A 19,069-nucleotide genomic window follows, 5' to 3' on the forward strand; every position below is an offset into this window, starting at 1 on the left:
TAATAAATCAGAACTTTTGTTCATTGGTGCAACTTCATTAAAATTATCACTGTATTATTTGCTAATATTCTAGCAGCTGTGCAGGAGATATGCATTTTTTATCAAAGGAAAATTAAGTATAAGGCTCAGAAAATAAAATTGCCCAAAGATCTGAAGGAAAATGCATAAGGAAAAGTATATTGATTTTCTTCAGCACTGACCTTTAGTTTGTTTAGAGCTTCAGGATCCAGGCTACGTGCACAGCTTAACAGTGTCTCTTCCACTTGAGTTAGCCAGTCTGTCATCTGACCAATCAGCTTCTGTAACTGCATCTTCTGAGTACTGAAATCTTTCAGCGTCTCTTTTGCTGTCTCTGATATTTCTTTGGCATGGTCCAACTTCTGCCTCAAATCTGATTCTATAAACTAAAACCAAAATGTTATGCATTAAGGCATTGAGCAATGAAAATGTTTATTTCGGTAAATGCTTATTGAAAAAATGGAAGGTAGGAAAGTGGCACACAATGGTAATTTTGTTCTCTTTAAAACTTTAACTGTAGATACTGACATACCTACAAACAGAGAACCATTCTATTAAGTCTTAGATATACAATAATCCAAAGAAGGTATACTAACTAACAAAAAGCCAGACTGCAAACTATTGCAGTTATTATCCATTTCTGAAAAATTAAACAGTTGGTACTTCCCCTTTACTAATTTGTCGTATATACAGAACATGACATACACTCAAATAGCTCAATAAAAATAAATATCAATTGGGGAATGAGCCTTAAGAGCACTGAGGCTTAAAGTATCTCAGTATAAGGCAGATGAAAATTGAAGACAGTACAAAAAATAAGCTAGAATCTTGCCCCTTAACCTGTTCCAAGTTAGGAGTATGTAAAATTATAGTAGGTGTTAGCTGAGCACATATCACTAATAGAAGTAAATTGAATCAGTCATAATACTGTGCTATATATAAATCAGATTCACAGAATCCTTTGGGTTAGAAGGAGTCTCTGTAGATTCCTTAGTCCAAGTTCCCTGCCAAGGGATGGTGAGCTACAACAGGTGACACATAAACACATCCATATACGGTTTTTTCCTTCTCCAGAGAGGGAGACTCCACAACCTTCCTGGGCAGCCTGTTCCAAAATGTGGGCAAGGCTTGAGTGCTACATTAACTTCCATCAAAACTTGATATGTATCAAGATATATCCCTGCCCATGGAAATTACAGAAGTCATCTTATTTTTTTTAATTTCTGACATTAAGTTAATAATCTCAAATACCAATTTCTGTTTGAAATCAAACTGCCAAAATAGTCATACTTTGGTTTTGTGACTGCCCTAGAACACAGAAATAAGTATCCGGCCAAAAGTTTAACAGCTCATATTTGTGTTCATTGTATGTTTTTCTTGTAAGACCTAGTTCAGGGCCCTTATTCTAGTCCACTAAAGAATACTTTTTTGGTTAACAAAGCAAATGAACATATTTTATTGCCTTATAATCCTTCCTTGAAAGGAAACAAACTGTGTATGCACTCACATGTGATGTGGCTTAATATTGCACAGAGTAGAGAATATCTGTAGTCTCATCTTATCAGCTACATTATAAACTATTTATTATATTTAGATTTATTAAAAAATACTCCTACGACCCTCATGTTCACTTAATTTATCACATACTGTTGATACAAAATAAATCAAGGTTACCTAGAGAAATATGAACAAAGAATAGTTATGCTACATATAAAGAATGATGCTACATCTGTCACCTTGAAAGAAAAAGGCAGTGTAGGAAAGACAAAAATTTCAGAAGGGAGGTTTTCTTGGTTATTTGAGCACAATCTGTGGTTACCAATGTCTTTATTTTACCTGGAGATCTGCAGGAGGCTCTTGAGTATGGGTCAGCTCTTTGAGTTCTGAAATTTTGGAACTAAGTTGCTCCAACTTCAGTTCCTTATTCTTGACTTCAGACTGTAAAAGAGATGTGGTCAAAGTTTCATACCAAACTACAAGAAGCTTTCAGACTTTCAGAAGTATTCTCCATCAATTTCAAAATTGAAAGAAAATGTAAACACAGCTTAGCAACCAGAGGGAAAACACTGTGCACTAATTTTGTGCTCTAAAAATCTCCCATCTCTTTTTCCTTATTAGACTCAGTTCAGGGTAATTTTACCCTCCTTTAAAATAAATTATAGCATTTAAAATGTTCTAAAAGCTTTTGTTTGTTAAAACTGGGAAAATAAAGATGAAAATGTCATTGCTTATTTGACTGGAAGTATCTACATGGGGTGTTAGGTTCCACTGAAGGATTAAATTGCCAAACTTAACATCTGCCCTGAATGCCCAGAAGAATAGTTAGGGGGTATTTTGTGCTAGGGAGGATATAATATTAGGTGGGCAGTGAAGAAAGTGACCACAGAAGAGGTAAACTGATTGTTGCTGTCCATGCTCATCTATTTCTGATTGCAGAAAGGGCAGGACCTTGCTGTCACCAAACTGCTCTTCTGCTTGCCTTTACAAAACAAAGTGCCAAAAAAAGGTATTATGCATTCTGTGACTGTAAATGTACACTCAGTGATCACATCTGCTGTTCTGGCCCTCCTGCACATTAAGTACACCTGTGGTTTGGGTAGTCTGCTTTTACTCCAAATGGGTTTTAACAGCTATGAATTCGGGCAGTCGGATTGCTACGTAAGGCATTCGATAAAGCTCAACCTTGAGCAAAATACTGATTTATCAATGTTTATATTCTACCAAAATTCTTGAATATGTTTACTGTACATCTTGTTAAGGACATCATTTATTCCAAATGAAGTAGAATATCTATGTCAATCTATGATTGACCTGATATCTCTTTTATTGTCTGGAGAACCTACTTTCCTGGATAAGGTTTTAAAAACTACAAATTTTTTTGCTAAACTTTAGTTTAAGTTGTCTAAAATTTCCATTGGTTTTATCTGGAACAGAATTCAGCCTAGAACCAAATATAACTGCAGGAGCCAAAACAGCTATGGAGCTTAGATTTAGTAAGATGCACCATTCTTGTTTCTGTTGGAAGCATACACCTACAAATAAAAAGGACAGGAATGCTCTCAGCTAGCTGTTGGGCACCACCATCTAAACAGAGGACACAGAGGTCTGCAACAGCTAAGTCTTTTCTGTGTTGAACATCACCCAACATTTTGGTCCACAACATTTAAATCACTGATTTATGGGTAAGAACCTGGAAATCTTTCAGGAGGACTTCCATTCTCTGACTGTTACTGAAGTTGCTGATGCCTTCATTCAGCTGAGAAATGCACTTATTACACCATCCATCCAATTCATCTCCAGTTTTCAGGATGTCATCCCATAGAGACACGCTTACACTCAGTCGGTCGATGTTCTCATCAAGTCTTTCAGACACCTTTTAGGAAAGAAGAATAGATCAATACCATTCAAAAAGTAATTTTAGACTCTATTTTTCAGACAGTTATAAGACAAATGCATAAAAAATAATGCGTAAGCCTAGGTAAAATAATTTTCTTGGATTTAGTTCTAAGTTCTGAATGCTAATTTCGATTTACTCACCCAGATCATAAGACAAACACAAATCTTATGTGTCTCTTTCCAAATATTTGTATATATTTTACTGGAAAAGAGTTCAATGTTCAAATAAACTTTATTTTTCAAAAAAAACCAACATTTATCCTTCTTAATGTAATGTGGCAATTTGGTACTAAAGCAGTATAAATGTGAAAATGTAAAACATTCAGTAGAAATTCTTTAATGTGAGGGTGGTGAGACACAGGAACTGATTGTCCAGAGCCATTGTAGATGCATCCATGGAAATGCTGGAGGCAGGCTGGATGGGGCTTTGAGCAATCTGGTGTAGTGAAAGATGCCCCTGCCCTGGGGGCAGGGGTTTGGAACTGGATCTTAAAGGTCCCTTCCAATCCAAACCAACCTGTGATTCTGTAACTAGCTTTTATGTTATGTTTCTCTCCTATAGTGAAGTCTTTCTCAACACTTTCAAATCTTTCATGGTTTAGCTTAATGTAATTTACTGCCGAACTTACTAGTCCAATTTACTTCAATGAAGTATTGCTGGTATGCTTTAGGTGTGAATCCAACCCAAATTCATGCTTGGAACTGCACAGTGAGCAAATTTACAGTAGTACCATTCATACACTGCTGTAAGACATCATTTAAAATCTATCAAATTGATGTCACAAATTTGTGCATACAGTGGACACCAAATCCCTCTCACTTTGAGTTATACTTAAAAGTAAATTTTACTAAACAATTACTCTTCGTAAATTTTACTAATTTAAAGTAAATTTTACTAATTAAAGTAAATTTTACTAAACAATTGTACTCTTAGATTTTGCTAAACAATTGTACAAGAGAAATATTGTAAGCTTAGGCAAACTTAAAAACTGTATTTGTCATATAAACACCAGATTCTTACATCTAGCCATTTGTCCACAACGGAGTTCATATCTGTTTTCAGTGCAGTGGAGTCGCAGTTATGCACTCTTTTCAGTTCTGCTAACAAATGTTTTCCTTTATTAGTGAAAGTATCCAGGTCTTTTTGTTTATCATTCAGATCATTCTTGGCAGCTTCGTGCTGTGGACATAAATATTTGCTTGTTTAATGAAGGCTTAAAGAAAGAAAGAAAAATCAGTTCTCCAGGTACCCATCCCTAGCCCTGGGCTATGAATTTGTTAATTTTCATATCTAATATTTAAGGACTCCACAAAATACGAAGCAACTGATGTGGTTTTCTTATGAGCATAATCATATAGGATGATTGTTCTTATAAATAAATCACACAAGTGACAGTAAAAAATTTTGAATTTCTTCCACTTGTCAACCAGATATTTTCTGGACTTAGGAAAATTTCATTTTTCTATTTGTCTTTCCATTCTTTATTATTGAATAATTACTTCAGGAGTTATAGCAAGGTAAACAGAGGGTGTTGCAAATAAAATTTAGGGATTAACAACACCATCTCTACTAGACATTCTGGAAAACAAAAGTACAGATGAGTTCTGAAAGGAACTAGACAAAATCTTCAGGGCTACTAAGTTTGCAATCCTAGGCATAGAGAAATATTGAATTTTGTCATTGAAAAGGTGAAATGCTGAGACCCGATCACAGTAAGGATCTTATGCTTTTTTCTACAGCAAGTACTAGAGAGCAGTACCAACAATAAGCTACAAATCTGTATGCACCATGGCCAGAACACTGCACTCAAACTTCTTTAGGCCTATATGTGCCCATGGCTGCAGCAGGGAATTGTCCTCAGCTCAAGGCTCAAAGGAATGAGGTGGAAGTTCTATGAAATTCTTATTCAGACTGGTGAGCTCTGTTCTGGCTTTTTTCTTCTTTCAAGATGTCTATTAGAAGAAGGCCATAAATACAAACAGTTTAGAATAGGGTTTATACAGATCTGACTGGAAGATTTTGAATCAATAGCTCAATAGGCTTCCAAATTAAATTACCCTCCAAAGGAACAGAAAAAACTGAACTCAGGACGGTTTATCCTGGCAGGCTGATGGACAGCAGAATTTTGTATTTTTGAAATACAATCCAGTGAAATTAATACAATGCAGAGATCCAAACACCTTATCTCTGCTCAGTGGCTAGAATCAACATTATACACCATGGTAGAAGTCCTCTCATGGAAAGAGACAGACATAAAAATTTTACACATTGGAAATGTGTGCAATTCATGCTTTTTTTGTGGCCTTTTATCTATTCCAAAATTTACCCAATATAGAAAAACATTGATGTTGATTAGAATGATCCTTTCATACAATGATAGGAATATATTCTCAATGTATTTTATATAATGAGCTTTCCACTATTTTCCAATTATGCCTTCCATTAACAACAGATTAATATATCTCACCAAAATGTAAAAAAGTGCTGTATTCTTTCCTCGTCATAATCAGTATAATTTACACTCTGAATGTCAGTATGATAAGATTTGACAATGAATTCAATCAGCTTTAAACACAACTCAAAGGAATCTTAAAAAATAAAAAAGTAAATTCAATCAAAAAAATGTTAAAATTCCTCAAAGGAAAATATATGTCATTACCTTTGATAATGTTCGCCTGACATCTTCATGATCTTTCCATATGGATTTGGTCACAGAAGCACTGTTAGCACTGTCTATGACTTTCATTACTGTCGACTTCAAGCTCTGATATTCCTTCATCAGATCAATCAGAATACAGGACTGCTCCTTTCTATAATATGAAAAAGCTGTTAGTACCACTTGCTGTCATGTTTCTGAAGGATAGAGAACATGACATAGCAATTCACCGTGGGAAAACCAGGATGCAGTGCTAAACATGAACTGGGCAGCCAAGGAAATACTAATGTTTTGGGTTTACAAATCCACTCTTGATCTATCACAAAACATCTTACTGAAGAGACATGACTGTGAATTGCCATCTCATATGCATCAGATACTAAAGCAACTGACTTCAGCAAAAGACTGAAACTGGAATTCAAGCTTCTCAGTTCCTAAGTTTAGCATCTTTTTGCTGAAAACCACATTATAACAATTGTGCCACTCACAGTTAATTAAAAAAAACCCAACAACTTGTTTCTTTAACATGGTTTTTGGGTAAAAAGAAGCAGAAATAAAGACTAAAGCAATGCATACTAAGGTCTGCCTATTTTGTCCTCCTATTATAGAGGCATGCTTTTGGGACTAAAATGTTATATTCAACTTACCTCCCTTCTACTGAGAATAAATTATCTTTCTGCTAAAAACAAGCCTAATTTTATTCCCACCCTCTCTCTAGGAAATCTTATGCTCAGGCAATGGACAGAGGAAAAGACCTATTCAATCCATTCCTGGTGTTTATGTTGAAGAGAGAGAAGCAAAACATACTTTATGAAATGTCTATTTGTAAAACAGTGTTTTCAATGAAAGGATTTTGGGAAACATGACATTGTCAAAAAAGATGAGCTTTAGAAGCTGGCTCTTCTCTGAAAATTCCAAAGAGCTCTCCAAAATAAGCAGATTCAGGAGGGTCTAAAATTGTGTCTATGTGAGAGAGAAAACACTGCCAGTTTTCTTTAAAGATGATCATGAGGCAGTTAAGATAAAGAAAAGGGTATGATAAAACTTTCTCTGGTTTCTTTAGCTTCTTTCATCATCAACTTTCATTGATAAAACTGATCACCTGTGTCATATACAAACACTGTAATTGATTACACACTAATGATTAGTATAAACCCATCCCCTAGGGCAGATAGAAATACTTAAATTTGAAAGTTATCTAGAACCACTAAATATAGAAGTGTCAGAAACACATAACCAACAGGGAATGAAAATTTGTGCTAGAAGGAGAATATGTGCCTGGTAGAGGGACAGCAAAAACTCAGTGGAGAATTCTTATCTTTCAGAAAACATTAACATGCAATATAGCATGCATGTAATAAAATGTATACCTGTCATACTGTACTGAGAACTTATCTGTGCCCTTATTAATAGTATAAGTACAAATGGTAAAAATATTCTTGTTAGCACTGTGTTTCTATCTTCTGAGTATTTAACCTACAAGCCCTGTTGTTCCTTGTAACTAATACAGTAAGAAGATATTACATGTAATAACTGTGTCTCTTTCCTCATCTTCTCCTTTCTTATCTTAAGCTAAAGATCTACTTACTTTTCATATATAGCTTTCTTGGTATCCTTCCACAGAGATTCTAAGCGATTTATCTCTTTGTCACTCTCAGGAGCAAGTGTGATATCTTTTTGGGCTATTTGTTTTGCTTTGTCCATGAGCCACTGGAGTTCATGCTGGTGAGAATTCAATTCTTCATCTAACTGGTTAAAGACTCTCAATCTGCAAGTTAAAAAACCTGTTTCAAATTTACTTTTTTTTTTTTTTTTTTGCAAGAGAGAGGAGAAAGAAAGAATGAAACAGTTGTTCTTGGTGTTACTGTGCATAAAACTCCCTTTTTCTAATATTTCTTACAATATTTGGGGGTCTTTTTCTGCTAGAACTGGGATCAGAATGTAATTTTTCTGATACATACACTGCTATAAACTCATATAGATACATATGTACCTCCCCCTCAAACAGTCACCTGGAAAATTACTCAGATATTTGGATTATTACTTTATTAGAATAAGCGTATTTAATTCCATCATCCCAAGTACAATCTTCAGTTCTGCAAGGCAGAGATAGTTATGTTATATGGGATTTCTAATAGCTGTTTGGATCTTAGATTCATTAGGACAAACTATATTTTTGAGAAGTAGACTTTCATGACTATTCTTTCAATATAAAAGATTAGCAGGACTTGCTTAGTGTTTTGTGCATCCAAATAGTTCACTTATTTACAAAATGATACACATGCTTGGCAAGAAATAAAGTGCCTAGGTAGAAAACACACACATGCCTTCAATGAATCATAAAAGCTCTAGAGATTGCAGTCAAGTGTGAAAGTGCCAATGTTTTCACCTTTGCTGGAGGGCTTGCAGCGTTGTCTCCTTCAGGCCCTCCTTGTCAGCCTTTTCCTCAGTGTCTTCAATGCTCTTCAGTAACTGCTCTTTACGCTCCATGAAAGATCTTTGCAAGGCTCCAAGAGCTTCTGCCTCGCTTTGTTTGGTACCCAGCAGGTTTTGAACTGCCTCCAGCTCCACACCCAGGTTATCCACCATAGCCCTGCAGGAGGTCCTCTGCCCAGAAATGCTGTGTTTCAGATGGTACTGAGCCTTAGTAAGGGAACCATCCAGACCGACAGCATCAGACTCCAACTTGTTAAGATCCTTAATAACACCATTGAGTTCCTTCTCCAGTAATTCAGATTTAGCTTTATCCATATTTCCTGTTTTCTCCACTGTCTGCCTCAGCTGGTGGAGCACTGCTGATACAGCACTATGGTGCTCCAGGAATACTCGCAGCTGATCCAGGGCCTCCTGTCTTTGGCTAGTTATCTGGCTTGCCTCCTGGAAGATCTGAAAGCAATCTTCAGTCTTTCCCTGCAATGCCTGCTGGTCCTCTGGGCTGCTGAAAGAACCCAGTTTCTCTAGATGCTCCTTCAGACTTTGTAACTCCTGTTTCTTATTTTCAACTTCCATTGTGTGGTTCTACGTGAAAGAAAGAAAACAGAGCTGAGTTTCTTCTTCAAATCAAGAGTAAACATTTTAGTACTGAACATATGAGTGAAACAAGTACTACTTAGGGGTTTTCAGTAGGAAAAGTTCAAGGTTACAACTTTGTTTTAAAACTTCCAAATAACAATTCTGTATGTGACTGCAACAGCATATTGGTTTTCACACAAATCAATTACTTGCTAGCTCTAGATGAGTATTTAGCCAAATGCACTGTACAATTTCTCCGTCTTTAATATTTACATCCAGAAGTTTACCTTATTGTGAGATGCAGCTAGTTGTTGATCAGCTGTGTTTATCTCTGAAGTGGCTTGTAGTTCAGCAAGAAATTGTTTAATCCACTCTGAAAACCTGAGCAGGAGCTCATCAAACTGCCCATGCTCAGCAACAAGTGATTGAAGGAAGTTGATCCTACAGAATGTCAGATGTAAATATGAAAGCACTTGATGCAATTTAATCACTTCCCAAAATCAAACCCACAGCTGACTGGTTAGCATTAAAATCAATGCCAGATGCAAGGAAAGTAGGAAATGTTACTTTAGTTTGCCATACTGATTTTTTAATTCTGCGGAATAACATCACATTTGAAAACACCTTTGGATCTTTCCTGTTTCCACTCTTTTATTTAGATCAACTGTTAGAAGTGCTCCAAAAAACCAAGGTATGTTTTTCAAATTTTCTTTATCAGTGTAATCCCAGCAAAGACAATGTCATTTCTAGAAGCTAAACTTTGATTTTCAGTCATAGAAAATCTTGCCTATCATCTGAAACACTGAATTAAGGTAAGAGTCTCAAGAATTTAGGCCGGGGGTGAGGAATATCATATTCAACCTCCTCTGAAGTAGGAAAGGGTAAAGTCTCAGAACACAATTCAAAAGAAGAATCTGTCCAGAGGAGCATTCAGGAGAATTAAGTACCTAAGTACCAAGTCTAAACCTTGACCTTAAAAAGACGTTGTCATTTACCTTCCCATTTTCCTTAGAAATTTTTCTTCCTAATTTTCAACAGAAGATCATTATATTGAAAAACAATCATACTGACAAAGCACCTAGAAGATTATGGCACTGATCAGGATCTATTATTTAAGCTACATTACAAATGGTAAAAATGTGTGTTCATTATGGAAAGAATTGAAATTTAAATATATGATAACATACAGTTTGAAATAAAGGAGACAGTTTTTCTGAGCTTAACATGAGCCAGCAGCCTAACAACTGAGCATTTATAGTACTTATGGCAAATTGGAATTTCAAAGTGAGTTTAAAACTACAATACTGTGGCTTTGCAAGAAATAAAGCATATAACTGAAACAATCAAGAACAGCTTATTGGAGATTTTGGAATTTACTTGGGAAATTGGAACTGAGGAAATGCAACACTGCCTTCATTTCCTGCCCCACACTCCTTCAAACAGATTCTTCTAGCAAAAAAAAAAAAAAATCAGGGGAGTGTATGTCAAAAAGAAGGCATCATAATGTGTGGGATTCTCCACCCTCCATTCCTGGGAGTTCAGGGATTGGTACTGAGCTAAAACCTTTGTCTTCCCAATGGCAATACCATAAAAAACATGATTTGGGATTGGGCTTCCTCGTCTGGATATTGGTTACATTAGCAAGTAAAAAACACTCTGAAGCACAAACCTTTTGTTAACAATTTGGGGTAAAGCTTTCCACCTTTCATCCAGCTCTTCAAATTTTTCTTTTATTGCTTTCACACTCTGCTTTGAAGCTGTTGGAAACAGCGAGTCATTCAACTGTAAAAGACTCTCGTAGACAGGAGTATGGGAGTCAATATCTGCTCGCAAATCCTGGGATAACAATGGAATGAGAAGTTTTTAGTTTAAGCATGGCAACCTATTGTGCAAAATAACAAAAACGAATAAAAAAACAGCTACAGATTTCCAGCACAGTACTTTGAGTCAAGTGAGTGAGCAGAGGCAAATCCTTGGAGGAATTGAGGCCTATTAGGACAAGCAGGTACTCAACACCTCTCAGACAGCTAAGTTCAGTAGGGATTCATCTAAGTTACTATTTTTCTCTCCTTCAGGACAAAGTGTGACTTTTCCATACAGCTTTATTGGATGATGGCAGCGGCTAAAACTGACACCACATTTTGCAATAGATTTTGTGTGCAGCAAGAGAATTGTGAGGAAATGTTGCAAACTGGCTCAAACAAAGCAAAACACTAAAAAACCAAACCAACCAAACAAAACCCCCCCAAAAAACCAAAAAACCCCAATAACAAGCAACCTAATCCCCAGCAAACTAATCCCCAAACAAAAAAACACTAAAAAAACCCCAACAAACCAAAACAAAAACAAAACAAAAAAAACCCCAAACCCTCAATTAATTTTTCTTTTCTACTTGTCTTCGAGGAAGAAGGTATAATAGATGTTACATTTGGCCAAGTGCTTTATATTAATCTAAAATCAAATGGCAAAAATTCAAAGGGAAAGCATAATTTAGAATAGCTTGAAAGTCTTGTGTTTGGAAAAAATAATCAGAACCAGATTTCCATTGCAATTTCAAAACCTTCAAGCATTTTTTCATCTGAGAGCCTTTCCTCACATGCAAGAAACAAAGAAAAGAAGTATTGCCTAATAAAGAAATTTCCCTAGAGAAAGGATCTTCTAACAAGCAGACTGATGTCCTTCCTTGATAGATAATAGGATATACCAAGGCACCTTCTTCCTTTTTTCTTTAGCTGGCATATTATAGTTAAAAGTAATAGTAAAATCATTGAGAAATAGCAAGTGATAATGTAATATCTCCTAGGAGATTTGCAAAGCCCATAATCAATTGACTTGCCAGACTATAATTGAGCAATTCCTTCCTTTAAAAGACACAGAAATACACCAGAAAATGCAGAAAGACAATATTTCACTTGGAACATACCTGCAGTGCCTGCAGTTCACCTTCCAGCTTAATTCTGTCGGCAGAAACATACTGCTCTGCAGGCCTGCCTGCAGCTTCACACCCCTCCAGCCAGGCCAGGAAGGCAGACAGCTCCTTCTCCTGCCTAGCAAAATCACAAGTTTTACCAAGTCATCCTCTCAGTCTCACACACTGAGCCCAGGAGGTCACTGTGTCCACCACAACACATGTGGGACTTTACTCACTTCTGCCACCGAGCCAGAAGACTCTCTAATAAGCTCTGTTTCTCCTTAGCACTTTCCAGCACTTTTTCATATTTCTGCTGCAATGCTGTGACCTTTTGAGCAGCTTTTTCTTTGTTGGCCACCTTCCGGACAGCGGCTGAGAGAGAGGCCAGAGGGCTGCTCAGTTTTTCCACAGTATGACAGAGGTCCTAGGGAACACGGAAAAAGAACAGAAGTCACATACATGAACAGCAGAGTTATGGTATCAGTGGTGGGAAAAATCCTCTAGTTTGAAGCAATGCTATATCCATCAGACCATGAAGTCACTTCATAGCTTAGGTATTTATTGCTCAGGTCCACCCTAGGGACACGTGTCCCCAGCACACCAATGAACTAGGTTGTAGTGGCAAAAGAATTCCCTGGGAACAACGCTAAAGGGGAAAAAACTCTGCAACAGAAGTTACATCTCCTGAATGGGCATGCAACACAGCATCATTCATGTAGGACAAAGCTCCAAATTCAGGAAAAAGCTTGAGATTCCCCCATACCTGTCTAAGAGTTGATCTAATTTATATAGAGTAAACTCAAAACCTTACTCCAACAGGTGAGGACTGCCAGACTTGCAGCCAATGTCATGGCATGGGAGAAGTAGGGAAGTGCTACTTAGAACTTCTGTCAGCATTAGCTAAAGGTCCTTTTCATAGAAATGACATCTAATGTTAACTACATTTTCCAGTGTTGCTGTTTCTAGAAAGATGGGAAACTTGTCCATATGAAAATGATTGAAATGTAGTACAGTGAGTTAGAAAATCACAAAATGAAACCGATTTAAGATCACAAAAGTTCCAACTCACAGGTGTGCCATAGTAACAATAGTAATTTTTATAATTACAAGAAATCATATATAGGAGGAAATGTTAATTATACAGGAAGAAGTTGCTGATAATTCCACATCAAGATATTTAATCATCATGATCCCCTAAAGAGAATAAAACCTTATAACAGCATACTCAGCATACTCATAATGTTAAAATATCAATAAAAATGATGATTACAAGTGCTGTCTAAATAAATTCCCCATATGCAAAATATTTTTCCTCAACTAGTATCAAGCTTTTTTGAAGCAGAAAAGTCAGGTCCTCCCAAAAACAGCCTTTGTAAGCAGTTATCAATCACTAAGTTCAGAAGTTTTATATGCATTTTACTGCAAGAACAATATGAGTAAAATTTTTTTGGTATTATTTTCTTAGAAAGAAAGGCTATGATTATTGTTGAAAAAACGTATCAGAATTTACAAACAAAAACACTACACCAAATTCCCTGAGATGGGATTATTTGTAGCTTGAATACCAATCCAATACTTGTTTTCCTTTTTTAATGGACTGAACCAAATATCGAAACACCCATGGATTCCTGGCATTACAGATAAAAGCTTCTAAGTTGAAATCCTGTCCAGTCTCTTCATCGCCCAAGAAAAACTACTTCTAAGGATATATTCTTTAATCACAGATTACCTAGCTAAAATCCAAGTTTCATTGGAAAGCCTTAGAGGAAAAATGTCAAACAGACTTGTTTCTTATCTCCTGTTTTTCATAATGTTTTAGATGCATAAAGTTAAAACCAATAACATGAAGGACGAAGTGGTACCTTTAGGCTTCCTTTTCCCCTAGACTGAGGAAAAAACTTTCTAACTCTGTCTGAAATGGTGACAGGTTGCCCTTGCCTCCTTCTGCCTTTGCCCTGAGCTGTGTGGCATCAGGCAGCTGACGGGGTTTCTGTAAGGAGGTCAGTGTGACACTGTGCCCCTGGGCTCAGTGCCAGGACAGCTGGCCACCTGCTCACCGTGCAGTCCTGGAGCGCTGCGTATGTTGCTGCTGCTGAAGAGCACGATGTGAGAGGCTCAGCCAGCTTAGCTTCAAATTCAGTCACTGACTGCTGCACCTATAAAAAAACAAAGGCAAACCAGAAGCTAAAACCAGCAGGAATTACATAAATGATTCTTTAAATAACATAATTTAAATGTTTGCTGCTAAGAGAATTTTACATCCTAAGCCTTTGTAGTGCTGAGTGCCTTTCGAAGTTAAAAGATGCTAACAGTGCTCAGTTCCTCCCAGCTACAGCAATAATAATATTTTAATTATTTTCTTTACAACCTTCTGTCAACCAAAGAATGAAGTCAAAAGTGTTTATAAGAAGTATGGATGTGGTTCAATAGTGCAATATCCAGGAGAATCAAATAGGTTTTCAAGAAGACAACATCATTTTTATGTGTATAAAGTCTGTATATTTTACTGCATTTATGAGGCTGCCTTTTAGGTAATTCAAATCACAAATTTATGTATCTAGGTCTCGCAGTTACCTTACAAGACCACTTATTTATTTTAGTCCATCCTGTTATAATATGAACTTTATGGTCAATTTTAGAAAAATATAGAGCAATTCTAAAAATTGCTGCAAACAATCCATTAGATTTTTCATAGTCTACCTGTTTAAGACTTTCTTCATATTTCTGCTGTGCTGATGCATTTCCTGTGATTGTTCCTTCCAGTCTTTGTGCACGATCTCTTAGTTCTTCCCAATACCTTTTGACCTGAGTCAGTTTGGCTTTAATATGTGCACATTCTCCAGAGGTAACAAACTGGGAAAAAGACTTGGCTTCCTCTTCTAGGTTTGAAATTCCAGTTATTTTACCATCTATCTCTTTATTAATAACCTAAAATGTAAAGCAATAGTAAAAACATTCAAACTAAGTTTTTAACTATTAGAACAATATTTTCCAGTTCCTTTTTTTTTCTCTATGCTACAAACATCCTTCATCAAAAAATTACATAGGAGAAGAGTTCATTGACCACTTGAAATAACTAGTTACCAAAGTTTTTAATATGACCTCTAAATACCCTTTTTCTTTTTGAAACTATCTCTGTCAAAGGTTTAAAATATAGGCTGCCCTAGCACCAGTGTGCATGAAGAGCAATTAGAATTGGCTGAGGTGCATATTTTCAAGCAGACATGATCGTTCATATTTTAGCATCTCTTATGTCACAGGAAGGTAGTACACAATTCTCTTTAAGATTAAAAATAGACAGAAGATGGAAAAACATGACTGTGTCACTGAAAAAGTACTGTCAAGGAGCTGAACCCCAACAGTTGGTTAGTTATGTTTAATAGATTTTCAAGCACTTACCAAATAAAACATGCTATGATTAGAAAGCAGTAGAGATGGTTTTCATTTTCTAATTTAAAATACTACAGTAAAATAAAGGATAAATTTAATTAGATCATAAGTTAGGGTGAGTGTGCCCTTAGGCAGAAGATTAAATAAAGAACCACACTGCAGTATAAGTAGGAAATCATAAAAAAAGGGTGGCAATGGTTTTTGAAAAAAATTTTTTGTCCTGTCTAAATAAATTCAATTAGTAAATGCATAAAGACAAACTTGCACTGGCTGTACATTTCAGCAGCTGCATGACAGCAACTGCCTCCTATTATTTTGTACTTGTCTTATTACAAATTAGAGGTAAACTCGGCAGCTACATCATCCAAAAGAGAAACTCACAGTGCTTCTCATTCAGTGGCTATTTATTCAGTTGGCACCAATGAACTTGGAATTAAGCTTTTTTTTTCACCACAGTTTTTTTTTTTTTAAATTAATGCTGATACATCATGTCCATGGAGCTCTCAAAAGCAATGGAAAACCCCCATTGGGAGAGATGTGAAAGATCAAAGTGAGTTCTTTGTATTTGACATAGGCAATAGCATTCTCAGATAAAAAAAAGTTAGAATATGTATACATGACAGCAATCAAAAACTTTCTTGAAAATGCACTCTCAAAGCATAGGTAGTGCCCAGCTTCTAATACAATAGTGATAAAAATATGGTCTCTTTCTTATAAAGCCATTATAAAGCTCAGGCGTGGCTTGCTGCAACATTCAGTCAAAAATTAGCAGCAGGGTGACTGTCAGAAAAAAAAGTGGTGCTATAAGAATTTATAGCTTCTCTTTACGCAATATATTCTGAATTAATTTGGATTATAAAATACTTTTTTTTTGCACAAGAACATGTTGCTGAGGAAAAATACTGGATTTGCAGCCCTGAAGCTGAAATTATCTAACAATGCAGCAGATACAAATGAGGCAGTGCTTTCTCACTCCTACGCTATTCTGTTAAATTCACTCAGTTACATAAAAGAAGGTGGATAATTGAGGCTTTCAAACTTGCACTGAGTCTGCCACCAATGGTAACTACTTGTGATAACTGTCATTTTGTTCCACCAGGAATTTCAGAGAAATGTGTAGGTGAAAATCTGGCTCTGCTGAAGTCACTGGGGCTTCGCAATCAGTGCCACCAAAAACAGAATACTACCACTATCATGTAGGATAATTACACTCAGCTGACCCCAGGCTTTTTATCTGGTCAGCCAAAAGTGTCAAGGAGCACACTATTTTTTTTTTTGGCATTTGCCCTATGTTGAAATGTTCCTTACTACTGTGGTGTAGTAGAAATTATACACTAAGTGTGCTGATAAGTGCTGTGAAACAGACTCATCAGGAGTCTGTTTCTCAGTGTTCCTCATCAGGAAACACAACAAAACAAAAAAACTCTTCAAAATCAGGCACAAAGCAATGCTGCTGAAGCAGATCTCCAGCTATGTCCATGTACTGGAGGTGAGATGACATGTTTCCCATATCACAGCTCATAAAGCTCATTAGTTCACCTGAGGTACAATGATGTACCCTATGCCTTATGTGGAGGATTTTCTGGTTTATGTCTGTTCACTCAGGTGTTCATAAACATCATCTGCTGACCATTGTGCTTATATGTGTAAGAATTATGATGGAATTTTAAGAAACTTTCAATTCAATGTAAATCACTGCTTATCTGCATCTCCAGTAAGGAACAACCTTCCTGGGAACTTGGTTGGAATAGGCTAGTAGGACTTAAGGCTCCATTTAGACAGACAAGAACTGGCACACTGAATGCAATAATAGCATCATTTGATGCACTTATTTTGTGTCTTAAACACTGGAATCCTGTCCACTAATTATAGAAAAGCAGGACAACACTATAATATATACCAGGGGAATAAGTGCATACATATTGTTTCATAAGGAAACTGGTTTTGAACTGCTGTGGTGATGAAGCAATAATTCAAACATTGTTTTGTTATTCAATGATGAAGTCACGAGATTTTATTTATTTAGTCTTTGTAAAGTTGTGAACAAATTAAGAATAGGATAATCTGTTGATAAACTGTTTCTGTCACATGAAACAAGTGCCTAAGAGGATCCTTTGGAAATAGTGTCAAGCTGGTCTGGAAGCAGCTGCACACCTGTGCACCTCCTGAAGAACAAATAGGTCACAGAAAAAAGAAAATGGGAATGTGCACTGCCTATTCAAAAACTCTGCCCCCTTAGAAACATGCTGTTGCAGAGAAGGTACATTTCCATTTGTGGAAGGATACAAAGTCAGCCCTTGAGATCAAATGCTTGGAGACAATATGCACCTCAGTCAGCAATTTGAAACTAAACCGCTGTGTAACTACAGAAATGTACATGGAACTGAAGACAGTGCAAATACAATCACAGTAAATGTTATGTAGGTGTTCAAGCTATCAGGAACAATAGTTTCTTTATTAAGTCAGCATAAAAGATACATAAATCAAGTTATAACTTTAGCTTGCAAGATTAAAATCAAGTTCTATAGCCACTAGCTGTTGTATGTTTAAAACACAAAACAACTTGTATTTATGTAGCTATTTTGTTGAGATTACTCAAAAAATAAGAAGGGTATAAATTATGTTTTTAACCATACACATAAAGACTTCATACATGTAAATTAAACACTAAAAAAGAAGGCAGAGTGTAAGAATTTTCTTTTAGTTTATATAAGACCTTACTGCTTGGTATATTTATGTATAAAATGTGCCATCATTTAATCATGGTACTTTTGAAACATGGAAAATGTCTCTTTTCTCATTTGGCCTTTAGCAAAATAACAGCTAAATGGGCTTTTAGTACTAAACATAACAAGAACTAATCACCTTGATTTGTCTGATCTGTATGTCCAAAGGAGATGATGATGTTTCCAAAGTTTCCAGCTCTTTTTCTTGTTCAGCTATCCAGTTGGACAGAGCTTCAAAATTATTGCCAAAATGATCCCACTTGTTTTTCACCATTTCCATGCTTTTAATACTAAAATTAACCAAATCAATTAGAGAGAATAAACAGTTTAATATAATGAAGCTGCCGGTATTCTTGTTAAAATAAAAATGGAACTTATTCAATCTACAGGAGGGTAATTTTAAAAAGTTCTAGTTTTAGAGGATCAAGTTGTGCATCTAAATTTAATCATGGCTCCCTATTAGACTATGCACTAAAAGTGAAACAAATGCATTAGCAATTGAGGGGACATCAAGAGGTAAAAGAAAGTACAGCTTTATTCATCAGCTGTACAAGAATCTCATAGTGAGGGGAGAAAGGAAAAGGAACATCAACAGGATGAAATTTCTATGAAATAATATGGAATGATGAAATCTAAATATTTAGATAACTGAGTGCACAGATGTTCACAATTTAGTCCCCAAACCAGACTGATTAAAACCAGTGAAATGTGGACATACACACAGTCACCAATGCTTGACTGCTTTATTGATCTTGCTTTTTTATACCAGCAATCTCCACCTCTTATAGGAAGTTCGTATTTGCTGTGGCAATGATTTCCTATCAAGCCAAAAAATCAACAACAAATGTAACTCAACTCCCTTAAGAGTTAGTAGTTTTACATTATAGGTATGTTAAACAGAGACAGATTATGACTGATTTTTCTATGTCTAGGACTGCAAACAAAGCACCTATTTGTTT

At 36.1% G+C, this 19,069-nt stretch overlaps 1 protein-coding gene across 2 annotated transcripts in view; it reads right to left on the reverse strand.

Moving 5' to 3' along the window:
- Positions 1 to 19,069, reverse strand: part of SYNE1 (spectrin repeat containing nuclear envelope protein 1) — a 278,124-nt gene that overhangs the window by 158,316 nt on the left and 100,739 nt on the right. For both annotated transcript variants that reach the window (XM_084201522.1, XM_084201521.1), the window contains 14 exons: positions 18,250 to 18,400; positions 14,695 to 14,922; positions 14,052 to 14,150; positions 12,231 to 12,418; positions 12,007 to 12,130; positions 10,753 to 10,919; positions 9,371 to 9,524; positions 8,461 to 9,089; positions 7,660 to 7,839; positions 6,075 to 6,225; positions 4,436 to 4,594; positions 3,209 to 3,391; positions 1,855 to 1,956; positions 201 to 404 (listed from right to left, as the gene is read on the reverse strand). In XM_084201522.1, the coding sequence (XP_084057648.1) occupies positions 201 to 404; positions 1,855 to 1,956; positions 3,209 to 3,391; positions 4,436 to 4,594; positions 6,075 to 6,225; positions 7,660 to 7,839; positions 8,461 to 9,089; positions 9,371 to 9,524; positions 10,753 to 10,919; positions 12,007 to 12,130; positions 12,231 to 12,418; positions 14,052 to 14,150; positions 14,695 to 14,922; positions 18,250 to 18,400 (2,719 nt within the window). The remainder of the gene's footprint in view (positions 1 to 200; positions 405 to 1,854; positions 1,957 to 3,208; positions 3,392 to 4,435; positions 4,595 to 6,074; positions 6,226 to 7,659; positions 7,840 to 8,460; positions 9,090 to 9,370; positions 9,525 to 10,752; positions 10,920 to 12,006; positions 12,131 to 12,230; positions 12,419 to 14,051; positions 14,151 to 14,694; positions 14,923 to 18,249; positions 18,401 to 19,069) is intronic.

The sequence above is a fragment of the Fringilla coelebs genome (genome assembly GCF_963513975.1).
Source record: "Fringilla coelebs genome assembly, chromosome: 3".
NCBI lineage: Eukaryota > Metazoa > Chordata > Aves > Passeriformes > Fringillidae > Fringilla > Fringilla coelebs.